Source organism: Acipenser ruthenus, chromosome 34, assembly GCF_902713425.1.
Source record: "Acipenser ruthenus chromosome 34, fAciRut3.2 maternal haplotype, whole genome shotgun sequence".
NCBI lineage: Eukaryota > Metazoa > Chordata > Actinopteri > Acipenseriformes > Acipenseridae > Acipenser > Acipenser ruthenus.
In genome coordinates, this window is record NC_081222.1 from 7,926,493 (window position 1) to 7,941,679 (window position 15,187).

The 15,187-nt window shown below is 38.9% G+C and overlaps 1 protein-coding gene across 1 annotated transcript; it reads left to right on the forward strand.

Annotated features, from left to right (window-relative positions):
• The first annotated feature begins 25 nt into the window (after positions 1-25).
• Positions 26-10,085, forward strand: LOC117965618 (dnaJ homolog subfamily B member 1-like). The gene is made up of 4 exons (XM_059007140.1): positions 26-140; positions 413-651; positions 3,946-4,526; positions 5,555-10,085. Exons 2-4 carry the CDS (start codon positions 441-443, stop codon positions 5,783-5,785), a joined length of 1,023 nt encoding a protein of 340 aa, XP_058863123.1. The 5' UTR covers positions 26-140; positions 413-440; the 3' UTR covers positions 5,786-10,085.
• The last annotated feature ends 5,102 nt before the right edge of the window (positions 10,086-15,187 follow it).

Below are 15,187 nucleotides of genomic sequence, written 5' to 3' on the forward strand. Positions count from 1 at the left end.
AATTAAATATAACAAGGCGGTCATGGGGCGTGAAAACAATAAAAACGCGATGCGCGTGCTTTGCGTCGGTGGGCGTGTGCGGAAGTGATGCGTGTGGAAGCATCTTGATGGCAGTAGAAAATTCTGGAACTTTCTGTTTGGTATGATAAAGGATGCGATTTGTGCTTCAGGGAGACTGTGAGGAACAGAGGAGTGCGTACGTGTGGGGATTATTGATGTGCTGTTGTGTCTTAAAATATACAAGCGGAACATATTAATAATATAGATATATATCTGTATAGAAATCCATATAGCGGACAGGGCTAACGTAAAGTAAAACAGCGTCAGCAGTTGTCAGTAATAATTGTGCTTTGTTGTTGTTGTTGGAATTTGATTGGAAAGTCAGTCGGCGTGTTTATACTTCAATTTTAAGGGGCCGGGAGAAGTGACCTGGCTTTGTAATGGGGAAGGATTATTATAAAGTGTTGGGGATACCGAAAGGTTCCTCGGACGATGAGATTAAGAAAGCATATCGGAAGCAGGCTCTTCGATACCACCCGGATAAGAACAAGTCCGCAGATGCCGAGGATAAATTTAAAGAAATCGCCGAGGCCTACGACGTCCTGAGCGACCCCAAGAAACGAGAGGTGTACGACAAATACGGAGAGGACGGTAAATACTTTATTACGTTTGTTAAATGTCGCTGTCGCCCCCAAGCGCGGGGTACACAGGTGCAGTGTTACTAGAAAGTGGTATGCGTACCCAAGTATGACTCGTGAGAAAGTGGTACTTTGTCAGATTTTGGTACATGTGCAGTCATTTGCGATCTGATGGGTGTTTGGCTGATGTGATAAATGTAATTCTCAAGGTCGCATCTACCTTTGGTGAACTGATCTTTTATTAGAGCGATTTTGGGGAGGCTTTCAAATCAATATAGAAAGTTATTTGTAACTAAATGATAGCTCACTGTAGTGTAGGAATTCAGTGTTTTATGTTTATTTCAAATCAATTCATTTTGTGAAACTGGGGTTGCATGGTTTTATATTAATTACTTCCAGTCTCTTGCCATGCCTAAATAGTAATACACAATAAGTTAACAACCTTTGTTATATAATATATAGAACACAATTACATTATGTAAGAATAAATCATGAATTTGAATGTAATCAATAACAAGTAGTTGTCATGCCGTCAAAAACCTATAAATACCTCCAATGTTTGGATTCAAACACAGGCTCCCTTGAGAAAGATATGTACAACATATCGAAACGTTGGGCAGCTGGCTCTTTGAGCTTAAAATATATATATATATATATATATATATATATATATATATATATATATATATATATATATATATATGTGTATAAAAATAATAAATTATTTTTTATAACTTAATGGTTGTTCCTTTTATAGGCCCATGTTCTCGAAAGTACTAGTCTGGTAAGCTTTGCCTTTGATATGTTATCAGTAGGCTTTTTTTTTTTTTTTTTTCCTTTGTTTCTTTCTGACATTCTTAATGAATTACTGTGGGTCATACCGGCACTTCTACTAGAACTAGTTGCAGAAAAGTAGCATTAGTGACTGGCTGTCAAGGACATTTTATACTTTTGTGCCATCAGCCAGGAATTGTAGTATAAAACTGATCATGATTATGGGACAGCCGTACTATTACAAGTGTGTTTTTTAACAGTGCTACGCCCTGAAACGCCTTGAAAAACTCACTCAATCCAGAATACTTGCAGGTTAAAGCATGCCTGTGCACATTGGGATTTACAGCCGCCCTTAGGAGGGGTACAGACAAAGGCTTAATCAGCTTTCACACCAAAAAACTTATAGCAAAAGCACCCTTTTAAGATTTTAAAAACTACCACAACAAACTACACACTGTGGAAAATATAAAGCACTAGAAGGATATCAATATTCTGCAACTCTGGAGCCACAAAATACACAGTTAAGTAATTGAGCAGCTCAGATCACTGATGAAACCTGCTCTGAGCTGCTCAGATGGAGCGGAACTGAGCATGTCGTTAAGTGGGTTCTTTCACTGAGCGACTCACTCACTTAACGCACCCGCATTGCACAAGTGACAGACACCACCACAGGTATTTCCTTGTACTGAGGTCATAGTCACGTATGCAAATGACAGAATACCGAAATTCCTTGTGCTTTAGAACAGTCATGGTAACTCATGATAACTGCAACTGAAGTCCAGGGATGAAAAAGCTACAGTGAAATAAGGAATTTGACCCTTTAAAAATTAGGGAGGGGGGGAAGCTCTGCAAATATTAAATGAACAGCATACCAGGGAGGATCTTGTAAATTCTGCAGTCTCGTTGGGTGAGAGGGTGTACCTACCTTAGTACAGCTGGATTCATTGAGTTTATACCACAAGCATGGGTATATCTCAGGGGGATAGCATGCTTACCAGGACTCGTTTTGAATGTGTCTTTGTTTACATTCTAATCGGGTGGTGTGGTGCTGAAATTCGGGACGGACGTGTGCTTCGGCAGTTCAAACAATACTGCCACGATACGTGTTTTATAACGACTTTAACATTTCTGAAATAATTTCAAATTTCTATTGTTTGGATTTGGATTCCGATTTCCTTGAACGAGTATAGTCAAGAAATGCTAGTTACCTATCTGATTTATCTAAACAGCCTTTAGCCCCTTTGTTAACACCAGTAACAGTAGAAAACGAGAGGCTGCAGATTGACACGAGGCTCGTGATTTACTGGTTCATCCTTCCGCCACGAATAAAAACTGTATACCATGAACGATCATTCAGTATCCAATATCTAGCCATGGTTACAGAACTCAGCAGTTTGAATTATAGCGGCTTAGAACTCTGTGTAACTGCTCACCTCAGCTAAACAAACCAGGCTTTTTAGCTGTTAACCTTGTATTCTGTGCCACAGAGTTATAAAAGATTCAAGCTGTAAATAAGGTAGCAGTATTGGGGTTAAACATTTAGTTTCCATTCCAATCTATTTCTCCTTATATATCTGTGAGCCTGTCTTGCCTGCTAATTGGTGGAGCTGACTGGGCAGTCTCTCGGCTTGCTGGACGTTTCTAACAGGCTTGTGCATAGTTGTTAGAGGCTTATTGTTAGTCTAACAGGATTATGCAACAGGGGTTCTCAACAGAGTGTGAGTTTCACTCTGAGACACCAGAACAAGCTTGACAAGCCCAGCCTGTGGGTATCAGACTGTTAAAGGGAACAGTTTACACACTGAGGGAAATGTTTATTTTCCTGCTTTATACACTTGATATTAAAAGTCCTCAATGGTTTTCTTGTACCTTTTCAAAAGTGCCATTTTGTCCATGTCCTACAGTATACTGTGGTGTAGTCTGCAGAAGCCTTGAGTCTTAAATGCATTTCTTTGGTACTTTGTTTACAGACATAAAAATATTTTTAAAAAGCAAAATTCAAACAATTTAGAAAATACTAGTGACTTATGTATTATATAAAATTTGTAATGTTTAGTATGTTTCTGGTCTTACATTAAAGAGCGACTTGGTGTGGGTAACTAAAGCAATTGTCTTTTAGATTCGCTTTGTTTCAATCAGCATATCCTGGTGACTTGAAACCCAGCAGCTGAACGCACCCTCAACAGAGCTCTCAGAATCATATCTAAACTCAACCGTTTTCCCCCAACAACACTGCACCAGGGGATGTAAGAAGTCTTACAATTACTCTAAGAGTAAAACCTAGCTTGTAGAGCAAAGGTATTTCTTATGTCCACTAGGGGCAGAATATTGCAAGGGGCAGGTTAATGGCTACAGTCTGGTGTACCTGAGAGTTTCGTTTCTAAGATGGCAGGTGCTTAAAGTCCCCAGGATGTACAGTAATGACCAAACCAGAAAATGATACAAAGTCAACAAGAAGATTACAATATTTCCTACCTGAGTCTCTGTGTTTTGAAGTTGTGGGTGAAGGTCTGATATTGTGTGTCTCTTGCAGGTCTGAAAGGAAACCCAGGAGGAGGTGGTCCCACTGGCTCAAGCAGCTACACGTTCCATGGAGACCCTCACGCCATGTTTGCAGAATTCTTCGGGGGCCAAAACCCGTTTGATGCCTTCTTCTCACGCAGCAATGGAGGGGAGGATGTTGATATGGAAGACCCCTTTGGAGGGTTTGGGATGGGGGGCATGGGAGGCATGGGGGGCTTCCCAAGGGGGTTTGCCAGAAACTCAAGCCAGATGCACCACGACGGACTCGCGAAGAAGCAAGACCCTGCAGTGGTTCATGACCTCATGGTATCCCTGGATGAGATCTACAGTGGATGCACCAAAAAGATGAAGATCTCCCACAAGAGACTCAACCCGGATGGCAGGAGCACCAGGACAGAAGACAAGATTCTGACTATCGAGATCAAGAGAGGCTGGAAGGAAGGGACCAAAATCACTTTCCCCAGAGAGGGAGACGAGACACCCAGTAATATCGCGGCTGATATAATCTTCGTGGTGAAGGACAAGCCTCATCCAGTTTTCAAAAGGGATGGTTCTGATCTCCTGTACTCGGCTAAAGTCACGCTCCGAGAGGTAGGGATGGAGGGTGGAAGTGCTTGAATCGGGTAGACCTGTACTAATAAAGTTGCCAAGCAGTCTCAGTTTTCATAGAAAGAGTGGTCAGGTTTTGATTATGGCTTAAGGAAATGGATGGCCTTGCACCTGTCTCTTTTTTTAGGGTGCTTCTCGCTCCTTATGTCTATGGCCGCAGTCTTAGATCAGCTTTAAGTAGTCTGTATATTTAAATAGAGCCTGAGTTCAGGAGCTGCTCTTCAGTTCAAGTTGCCTGCCATAGACACATGTAATGTAGGTTAGATCAGTCAAGGTGTCTTTGTTTTAGTAAGTATCCGCATAACTTGGTGCACAGCAGTGTTCTGCCAGAAACACAAAAATAAATCCCAAGTGGTTGATCAGTAGCTATTACTGGCTCTTCCTGCTATTAAGAAACTTTTGCTGATCTAGCCTGTGTTACATATATTTATGGCTGGCAAACAGTGCTGAAGAGCAGCTCCTGAACTCCTAGTCAAACTAGACTCAATGATTGCAGACATCATAAAAAGAGAACAGGAAACAAATGTAAAAGCTACTTCCTGTTTAAACAGTTGTGTCTTGGGCACTATTAGGGGTGTGCATAGTGTACACTGGGGACACCAAGGGTAACACCCATACTGTACACTATGGGAACCCTAAGGGTAACACCCATACTGTACACTGGGGACACCAAGGGTAACACCCATACTGTACACTATGGGAACCCTAAGGGTAACACCCATACTGTACACTGGGGACACCAAGGGTAACACCCATACTGTACACTATGGGAACCCTAAGGGTAACACCCATACTGTACACTGGGGACACCAAGGGTAACACCCATACTGTACACTATGGGAACACAAAGGCTAACCTCTATAGTTGCATATTTGTTTACAGTGGTTAAATGTTTAAGAGAACTTCTTTACACTTAGCTGGAATTTAAACTTTAACCCATTAACAGCCTGCACTGTGCAAGTGTATGGAGTATGAGCCATGGCTAACACTTCACTCCACCCTCTCCCCAGGCTCTCTGCGGATGCACTGTTAATGCACCTATGCTGGACAGCCGGGTAATTCCAGTCTCCTTTAAGGATGTCATCAAGCCTGGGATGAAGTGGAAAATCCCAGGCGAAGGGCTTCCCCACCCCAAAAACCCAGACAAGCGGGGGGACATGGTGCTGGTTTTTGAGGTGAAATTTCCTGACAGGTTACCGCAGAGCACAAAGGACACACTAGGACAGGTGCTGCCAGCTTAGACCAGAGTTCTTCAGAGACTGTATCGATACTCCTTTCAAAACACTTGCAGGCACACAAGGCCAAAATGAACAGGAAACATGTAAATGATGATTTAATGATGTGTTATTTTTGTCTTTTTTTTTTATTTTTTTTATTGGAGGTAATTGAAAGTGCTGCTTTTATCATCTATCTTTCATAGTATAAATTTAATGTCAGATTTGATGTTTTGTCATTCTATTGTTTTTGCTTAGACCTCAGTCAACCCCCCCCATGCTTACGAACTATTCCAGCAAATCAACCACGAGAAGTCTTTTCAGAAGCAATTTTTGCTGGCAAATAATGATCTAAGCAGAAATAATATTGAATTGTACAGAACATGTGTAATAGGATATTAATAATAATAGTAGAACAAAAATAGATGATATGAAGTTTCTTTTTAAAAGGGTAAAGAGCAAAAAAATATTTCCCTTGGTATTGAATAAGATCATTCATACTCGCTGGTTCAGTTGCTCCAGATTATTATTCTTGCTCACTTGGAACTTTCAGACTTTCAGATCATAGAATTGGAACCACAGCCACATGGCGGAACAAGAAGGTTGAATAGCAACAGCACTCGGAATGACCGCACATATCATTAAGAAGAGAGTGGTATCAACACATGTTGAAGCTATTTGTCAGTTTCAAAAGGGGCACATGTACACAATTACTATTGGAACTGCATATGGCACAAGAAGAATATGAACATTTAGTACAAAATGTAAATACATATATTGTATGTTTAAAATATATATATTGTATGTTTAAAATATATAAATATAAAAATATAAATAAAATTTAATGGGCTAACCAAGTTGGCTCTTGTACTCCTGAGAGCCAGTTTGAATATTGGTTCTGTATGGAACCTAAATACAGCCCATTTTTACAGACTGACATGAAAAACAAGCTTATTGAATTCATGTGATGAGGTAAGGCATCTGCTGGACAAAAAATTTGAAACATCTGCCATAACATTGTCAGAGAGGAAAGGAGGTCCATGGGCAACCAAGACAGCATTGATTCAGCAAGACAAGTCTTCAGGTTCTTTGAATTGTTCAGGAGGAATACAGGATTATCCCTCACAAAGCCTCTCATATTGTAGTGGTTGGATAGCTTCAGCCCAGTGTAGTCATGCTTGAGTCCCTTCAAAAGCTGTCATTTGGGCAGGCTTAGTTTTGGAATCACTCACCAACCGATTTTCGATTCCGGCCCTCCAACAGTTGGATAGGGAGATGCAACTTTTCCATATTTCCAGAACACGTTAGGGAATCTGTGTACATAACAAATGTATGGTGAGTTTCAGCCCATTGCTCTTAATGTTCTAAAGATGACCAGGGCTTCTAATATTTTGTTCAATTCTATGCAATTCTACTGTTGCATAGGGAGCTGTTCAGTCCTGGGCTGGTTCTATGTGTATCCTATACTGAAGTTGATAATGAGAGAGACTTGTTCTGGGATATCAATTCAGTACAAAAGGATACTTCTGTGTTGGCATCTCCTCAACGTTTTATTTTATTATTATTTTCATTTATAATTCTTTTTTAATTCTGCTTTCTGATTTGTGAGGCAAGTTTAGTTTAATGAACATAAAATACTTCACTAAAAATTCAAAAGATTGTTTTTAAAGATTGGTATTTTATTTGGCTTAAAAAATTAGGCCCATCCGAAATGGTATGAGGCCTCAAAATGTTTGTTTGTGATTTGGGCATACAATGTTGTTGGCTTAAATGAGACTGGCTGATTGAGTGAGTGATAAGGCCTGTTGTGTATATAAATCTGGTAACTTTTAAATATATATTTTCACATGTGCAGTGTTAAATAACTGGCGTTTTACATAGGAATTCAGTACTTTAGTGTGTGGTGTGTGTGTGTTTTTTTTTTTTAAATCCACTGTGTTCAGTATTAGATTAAGCTTTTGAGACTTGAATCTGAAACCTTTTCACTGTCTTTTTAAAGAGAAATACCTACTGCCTGTGTACAATATATTAATTCCAAAATTAGGGAGCTTCCATATGAAAAAGAAAGGCTATTCATTGTGTTGAAAACATATCTGAAAAACAGTGCCAACAAAACACTGTTAAACCTGAGTTTCAATACCAATGGGTCAGTTGCAGCGTACCAGTTATTTAGTCTGCATCAAGTGGACTAAAATGCGGACCAGAAAATCCTGCATCGCTGTACTAACTTCATCCTAATTGCAGCGTACCAAACACATGATCCCGCTAATTGGTTTAACTGATCGGAACAAGTTAGGCTGATAATGGGGACTAACCTACAGCTGTAGCCAAAAGTTCTGCATCCCCTATAGAATTAACACATTTTGCTTCATAAAGTAGAATGAAACTTGTTTAAATAATGTTATGTTAATATATTAAATTACATACCACTTTAGTTTTTCATATACTTAACAAAAAAAAACTGACAAAGTGGTAAATGTGACGTTTCAAAATCTAACATGAAACACTGTACTGCAGACTTCCGGTAGACTTCTGCGATATCATTTTGTAGTTTCTTTCACTATATGATAAATAACATCAGTTATGTTCATATAGCTTTTTTTTTTTTCCCCCCTCTCAATCCTAAAATTTATAGCTGTATAAATCCTTCTTTACTAATCCGATATGTAGAATTCAGTGTTGGATAAATATAAAGGGATCCCTGTATAAAGATGCATTTTTATGACATCAAGCATATTTAAGTAAAAATAAATGTCCTGTCTTTTTCTGGCACTTTTCAAACTGGTGGATCATAGTGTAATTGCATTTAAGCTGCCGACACTGCTGCATAGGCAGAGAAAACTTTAATTGTGTGATAATGGACCATTAGTTGTTTTATAGTTAAAGCATATTAACTGAAATTGTATTGCGTTAAACTGAAAACGGTATCAAAGGTACATGATTAAAAAGTTTATTTAAAATGTAAGGCCTATATATATTGCGCAAGACTTTCTTCTCACGGATCTGACTGCCCAAATGGGACGAGCATAAGAAATGTACAGAATAAAGTTTTCAGATGTACTTGGCATGTTAGAGGAAAAATGCAGCTGTCTGCAAAAAAAATGTAAGCAGTAAATGCTTAGGACAAGCAAACGCACTAAGGCAGTCTTATCCTTCACTTGAACAGGGCCATCATGAATCTGATTTGGTACGCTGCCATCGGGATCTTGTTTAGTCTGATTTAGCAGAGGATCTACCTGTGATGATTAACTTCTGGTACGCTGCAATCGGGATTAGAAGGTGTCCTAACTAGTCCAACCAAGTGGACTAAACCTGCTTGATCCATCAAGTGGACTAAATTTGGTATGCTGCAATTGACCCCTTGTATTTTAAAATAAATATATTCTATTGTGAGCATTGTTTTTAAATTGTCAAATGACTTGTTTCACAGACCTCAATTAGCACTAGTCTAAAGTAATTTAAGATTGGTGCTAATTGTGTTCTTTTGAAATCGGACACCAACCGTGGTTGAAGAAAAGGGTTTAATACCAGGAGGTTCCAGGTTTAAATCCTGGCTCACTGTGTGTGACCCTGAGCAAGTCACTTAACCTCCTTGTGCTCTGTCCTTCGGATGAGATGTAAAGCCAAGACCCTATTCTAACTCTGCACCAGCAGTTGTTGATGCGTAGTTCACCTAGTCTAAAAGCGTCTGCTGAATCAGTGTTTCCCAACCCTGTTCCTGGCGGCACACTGTGTCTCCTGATTTTCGTTCCAATGCGGCGCTCAATTGCTTAATTAAACCCTTTATTGAAGTAAAAGGGATTAACTGGGCATTTTCACGTTATTGTTGATATGGTTCAATTAAGCAATTGAGCGCTGCGTTTGAAAACCAGCAGACCCGGTGTTCCACCAGGAACAGGGTTGGGAAACGCTGTGCTAAATGACTAATGTAATTAAGTGTAGATTAACAGCTTTAGTAAAAATAACTTTAAACTTATATTCCACAATATATTGTATTTTTCATTTATGGGACCAAAAAAAAAAAAAACATTCCAACTATATTTGAACTGTAAATGTGTCGTATATTAGCATTTTCATATGGAACTCTTGGAACATGCTCAATAAAAAAAATAAATAAATCTTACTGAATTTCTATGTAATTTCTCACTTGTTTTGAATTGGTTACATGTGGAATGAACTTTAGAGTCTCGATATTCTATGTCAAGAGAACACTTGGAATTTTTGAAATTTATTTTGAACTGTGCCAAAAAAGAAAGAAAGTATTATGGTGTATTATTGTTTGCTATTTTCAAAGAGGGGTATTGAAATAAAACTTTTGTTTATCTCACTGTGTTCTAGTTTTCTGTATTTCATAAACACCTAAAGCGTGAAAGTAACACTTACTGTGTTAAAACATTATGGACTGTATTTTCAAAGTCTTTACTCCAGTCTTTAACAGTGTGTTGAAGGGTAAAACACCTGTTTAATTTTACAATACAGTAAACAAATATGTATTACTTGTCGTGATGTACATGCATCAACATGAAATAAACAAATGAGTAAAAGAAAAGCAATAGGCAAGTATGTAATAAACTATAATAATAAAGTAGCAGACAAACGAATGTTAAACTGTCAAACTAAATTAACACAGCACTCCTACACATGTTAAATACAGCAGCAACTCTAGATTAATTACGAATACCTTTACGGGAGAAATATTCAAGACACACAAAATGGAAACGGAAAACACCAAACTGCTCTGCGACTTGTGTGTGATTCAGGTTTTTTTCAAGAGCTTGAACAATTTCCAACTTTTTGTAGCAAGAGAAACAGCAGCGCGTTTTGCCATTTGTTTACATGCCATTTTGTAGCGATGAGGTGCACTCGTGGAAAACAGAATACAAAACGAGGCAGTTCTGGAAAGATTGAATAAACCATTTAAATTTAAGTTTTATGATGAGTTATCCTGTTATAAAACAGTACTGTATCAGTTGTGAACAAATTTCTATCAATGCCTGTGGCAAAGTGGTTGTTGATTATGTACAGGTGCAGAGGTGATGCAGTGCAGGAATAAACAGGCAGAGATTTGTAATCCGGTAGGGAAAAATATCAGTTTTATTTTAGTTATAATCCAGGTCTGGTGACCAAATAATAAACTCTGGTTATACACAGCGATGCGTAAAACACGGAGAACAGTAACAGGGATTGCAGCCCTAAACAATAAACACAGTATCTCTCCCACAATATACAACCACGGTCACCAGTCCTGGGTGCGTGCTGTAGTGTTCGTGGTGGGTGATACAGTTTAAAGAGTGACAAATAGTGCAGTGCTGTTCCGGGTTCAGTGCTGGCTCTTGGCGACAGCTCTGGAACGTGTTAGCTGTCTATAAACACACAAGTAACAATTATAGACAAGACAAACAAAACAAACACTCACGATACTCTTAATACACAGTGCACGGGTCCTTCCGGGTCTATTTCCAAACCAAAAGCGAAGGAAAAGATTTACAATTCTCCAGCCCCTTTTATGCGATTATGCATGACCCCTTGGTAAACAATTACAGCTGACTCTATTGCCTGCAGCTGCAACCTCATTTACCTTCCAGGTCAATACATTCCCGCACTGGAGTCTCGTCTTTTTCCAGGCTGACTGACTTCCCGACCCAGGGAATGAACTGTCAGGACAACCTGTCCAAAGCCTTCCCCTTTCGCTACTTCGTACCCTCACAGGCCAAGAGGGAGATTTACAACCAGAACTCATTATATTTCCGTCACAGTGCCAAAAAGGTGTTCTTTTAAGCGAAGTTCCTGTTCCATTAGGCGGAGCATTTACAATGGGAAAAATCTGTTTCACCACAAGGGTGTTCTCTTAGCCAAAGTGTTCTCTTAGGAGGTGTTCCTATATGCAGAGACTATACTGTACTAAAACCTACAACTATGTTATATATTTCAGGTTCATTTTGTACCATGAATGTGATTTTTTTCTCCTTTCCAAAAATAGGAGTGAATTACAGAATGTTGGAAATGCTTTGAAAAGATGGCCCTTAAGTGCTTGTAGCTAACAAAATAATTCCATTCAGTGAACTGTTTTGTTGGCTACAGTCACCTGGAATAGGTACAGAGGGAGTTTATTTAATGCTAACACAAATATACAGAAAACGTCTTGAAATATTTTTGAAAAAAGACAATTTTCTTGCTCGCTCTCATAACAGACTACAAGTGACTGTATCAAACAGATATCATGCAAGCAAGCCAATGCATAAATGGTAACAGAAACAAATGACACACACTACTGCACAGAAGAGCATTCCTCTTCTTTCTATGGGTCATTTCATAGTGCCACTGACTTTTACTCCTGAGAGGTGTTTTTTTTTTGTTTCTGTAAAATGGTACAAAATGTACTTTTTTTTTTCAGCCTATTTGAATATTGTAGGAGTGTTCAAACACGATAACTCCAATGGAGTATTCAATTGATCTACACAATGACCGATATAAATAGAACCACACATGATATTTAACTTACTTTTAAAGTTCAAAAGTACCGAGACTCACACACCCTGACAGAGATGTTGTTTTTCTGCCCCCATTAAGATCAGTTGAATAGACTTCAATGTATTCATTCTGTTTTCTTAATTTTCAGTGCTGAATTTAAACTCCTAAAAGATGACTGACAGGCTATAAACAGGAAACTACAGAGCACACCTGAAGCTTCAGTCCTGGGTCTCTCTCAAGCAGACAATCACATCTCTGCTGAAGTTTGTGGTTTGTTAAGTGACGTGTATAACACTAATCTCCACAAGGAGCTAGGTTGACCACTGACCTCAAACTCAATTAGCTGTTCAGATTTGACCCCAGGCCTCCAGAGTTGAAAGGTATGTAAAGCATGTCAAAACTGGCTCTCACGAGACACAAATTACATGCAACAAGCAGGAAAAAGTATTTTATAGCCCACTCGGCACCTAAAATAAATACTGTCATGTCAATAAATCATGTCATTGCTTTACATTCTGTAAGTACCCAAGAGGGCTGGGTAATTATTATAGACTCTCTGTTTCCATCCATTACTCCCCACGGAGGTTTTGTATCCAGGAAACACATGTCTATCCATTTCCATATTTTGGATAACAGAACCTGGTAAAATGTGTAAAGACAGCACCTCCATTTCCTTTTCCCAGTGTCACTTTTTTGAGTGTGTTCCTGCCTTGTTTTACATTATTGTCGTGCATTAGGTATTATTTTCAATTACTGGGGCCTCCGAATGACTCGCCTGGTAAAGGCACGGGCGTGTGGTGTCCTGGGTGGGTTGTACAGTCAGGTGGTCGCAGGTTTGAACTCTGGCTCTGCTGCTCCTGTGGGTAAGGGAGGCACAGTTCTCAATGACTGAGCTCAAGTGGTTGCCTGCTTTGTCCTCCATTAGCTTGTAGGTCGCTGATATCTGCTGTCAAGCTCCTGGTTATAAAGGGGGCATGCATACTTTATACTCTAATCATAATTTCAAATCCAATTTGACCATCTGCCTATGCTTGAATATAAGTGCATGCCTCTACTTGATGTGTCCTCTAGTTATACCTAATACTGTATTTGAATTAAAGTCAGTTATGTGCCAGCTGAATCAGTAACTCATTGGTAGGCTTGTCTGTGCTGTGAATGGGAGCCTTTGTGACGCCTGTGTATTGAAACTGTACTGCTGTCATTGCTGGATAGCACTGGAACTTCAGTGAAAGTGGAAATCGGATGTGGTATTAGAATTATTCCAGGATTATTATGTAATACACCTAATGTTTTGTCCAGTTTTCAGTGTTGGAATTGTGTGGAAAGAAGTAGAACTCTGTAAAGATAATACATAGAGGATATTGTATAGAGTGCTGTGTGATACAAGCTAATATCCTTTCCATGAGAGGTCAGAGCACTTACCTGGGAGTGAGTTTACTGGCTGCTTTGACCTTGAGTTAGTGGAAATCTCATACAGCACACTATATTTGTTTTGATAATACATAGTTAAATAAGAATAATTAAATAGTATAGCTAATTTTAATATGACGTCATTTCAATCTGATACAAAGACATTTCAGGTGGCTATCTCGCGTCAATATCAGAATCTGCTATAAAATATATGTTACAAGCAACATTATCAACAGCACAAGGAATTAATGTTCTGCTAAGGAGAAATAATACAATAATAATAAAAAGTTTTGAAATTGGTGAATACACCTTTAAGAGTAATATCAGGGATTGGCTTGTGACTCGTCTGTGATTGGCTGTCATACCTACCTTCTATTATTACCCAACCCTGTTTAACTGCACATAATAGGACAAGCTGAAAAGAGGGGATTTAAAATGTCATTAGAGAAAACTGAAAGCATGCTTTTTTCTAAACAAATCAAAGTAAAGAAATGAAATATAAAATATGGACAACATATAATTAAAGAAGTGGATGAGGCCAGATATGTGGGGGTTTATTTAGATTTAAAAAAAAAATATGTGGCATAAACATATCAAAATGATATCAGATAAGGGTAAAGGAAGATAAAATTTGTAGAGAGCAATAGCAGGTACCAAATGGTGAGAAGATCAAAAGAGTCTTTTAATGATATATAAAGGTACAGTGTGTCAGAAGTACTCAGTGGGACAAGTACAGAGCAGTTAGAAGCAGTAAGGAGACATAAGAACAAAAGAACATAAGAAAGTTTACAAACGAGAGGAGGCCATTCTGCCCATCTTGCTCGTTTGGTTGTTAGTAGCTTATCGATCCCAGAATCTCATCAAGCAGCTTCTTGAAGTTGGGTGTCAGCTTCAACAACTTTACTGGGGAGTTGTTCCAGACATTAAACCTTTATTGCTTTAATCAGAAAAATACATTAATTGGGAAATTACTGCAGTTTAAATTCTAACAGCTGCTTGTCTTTATCTGATAACAAGCTGAACTCAGAGCAGCTGATTCAAATTTGGCACCCGTTCTGAGACAAGGGGAGGAGCTAACAGCAGAACCAACACAGAAAAAAGCAAGGCAGTTTTAACAGCAACAGCGTGTGAGAAGTACTCTGTGGGACAAGTATAGAGCAGTTAGAAGCAGTTTGAAAGCAGGTTGACAGCTGCAGAAGCTAAACTTAAACTTACAAAAAAAAAATAATAATAACATGGCCTTCAAACCAGTAGTCTGTGACACCGGCATGATGTGGGAAATCCGACAAAACCCAGCAGAGCTAAACCAAGTGTGTGTAAAGTGCTGCACGATCCAGGACTTGCTTAAACTAGTAAGTATGCTAGAAATGGAGCTGCACAAAATGAGAGAGCAACAGGAGCTTGAGGAGCAGGCACACCCTCAATTCTTGGGTGAAAACAGCTGGGTTCAGGTAGGCAGAGACAGGGGAAAAAAAAGGAAACTTAGTCAAACACAACCACCAGAAATCAAAACATCAAACATATCTGAGCCACTTAAAAACTTAGATG

Coding starts and splice junctions, on each gene's coding strand:
- LOC117965618 (XM_059007140.1), top strand. CDS start 441: ATGGGGAAGGATTATTATAAAGTGTTGGGGATACCGAAAGGTTCCTCG. Junction 652..3,945: donor CGACAAATACGGAGAGGACG/GTAAATACTTTA, acceptor TGTCTCTTGCAG/GTCTGAAAGGAAACCCAGGA. Junction 4,527..5,554: donor CTAAAGTCACGCTCCGAGAG/GTAGGGATGGAG, acceptor CCCTCTCCCCAG/GCTCTCTGCGGATGCACTGT.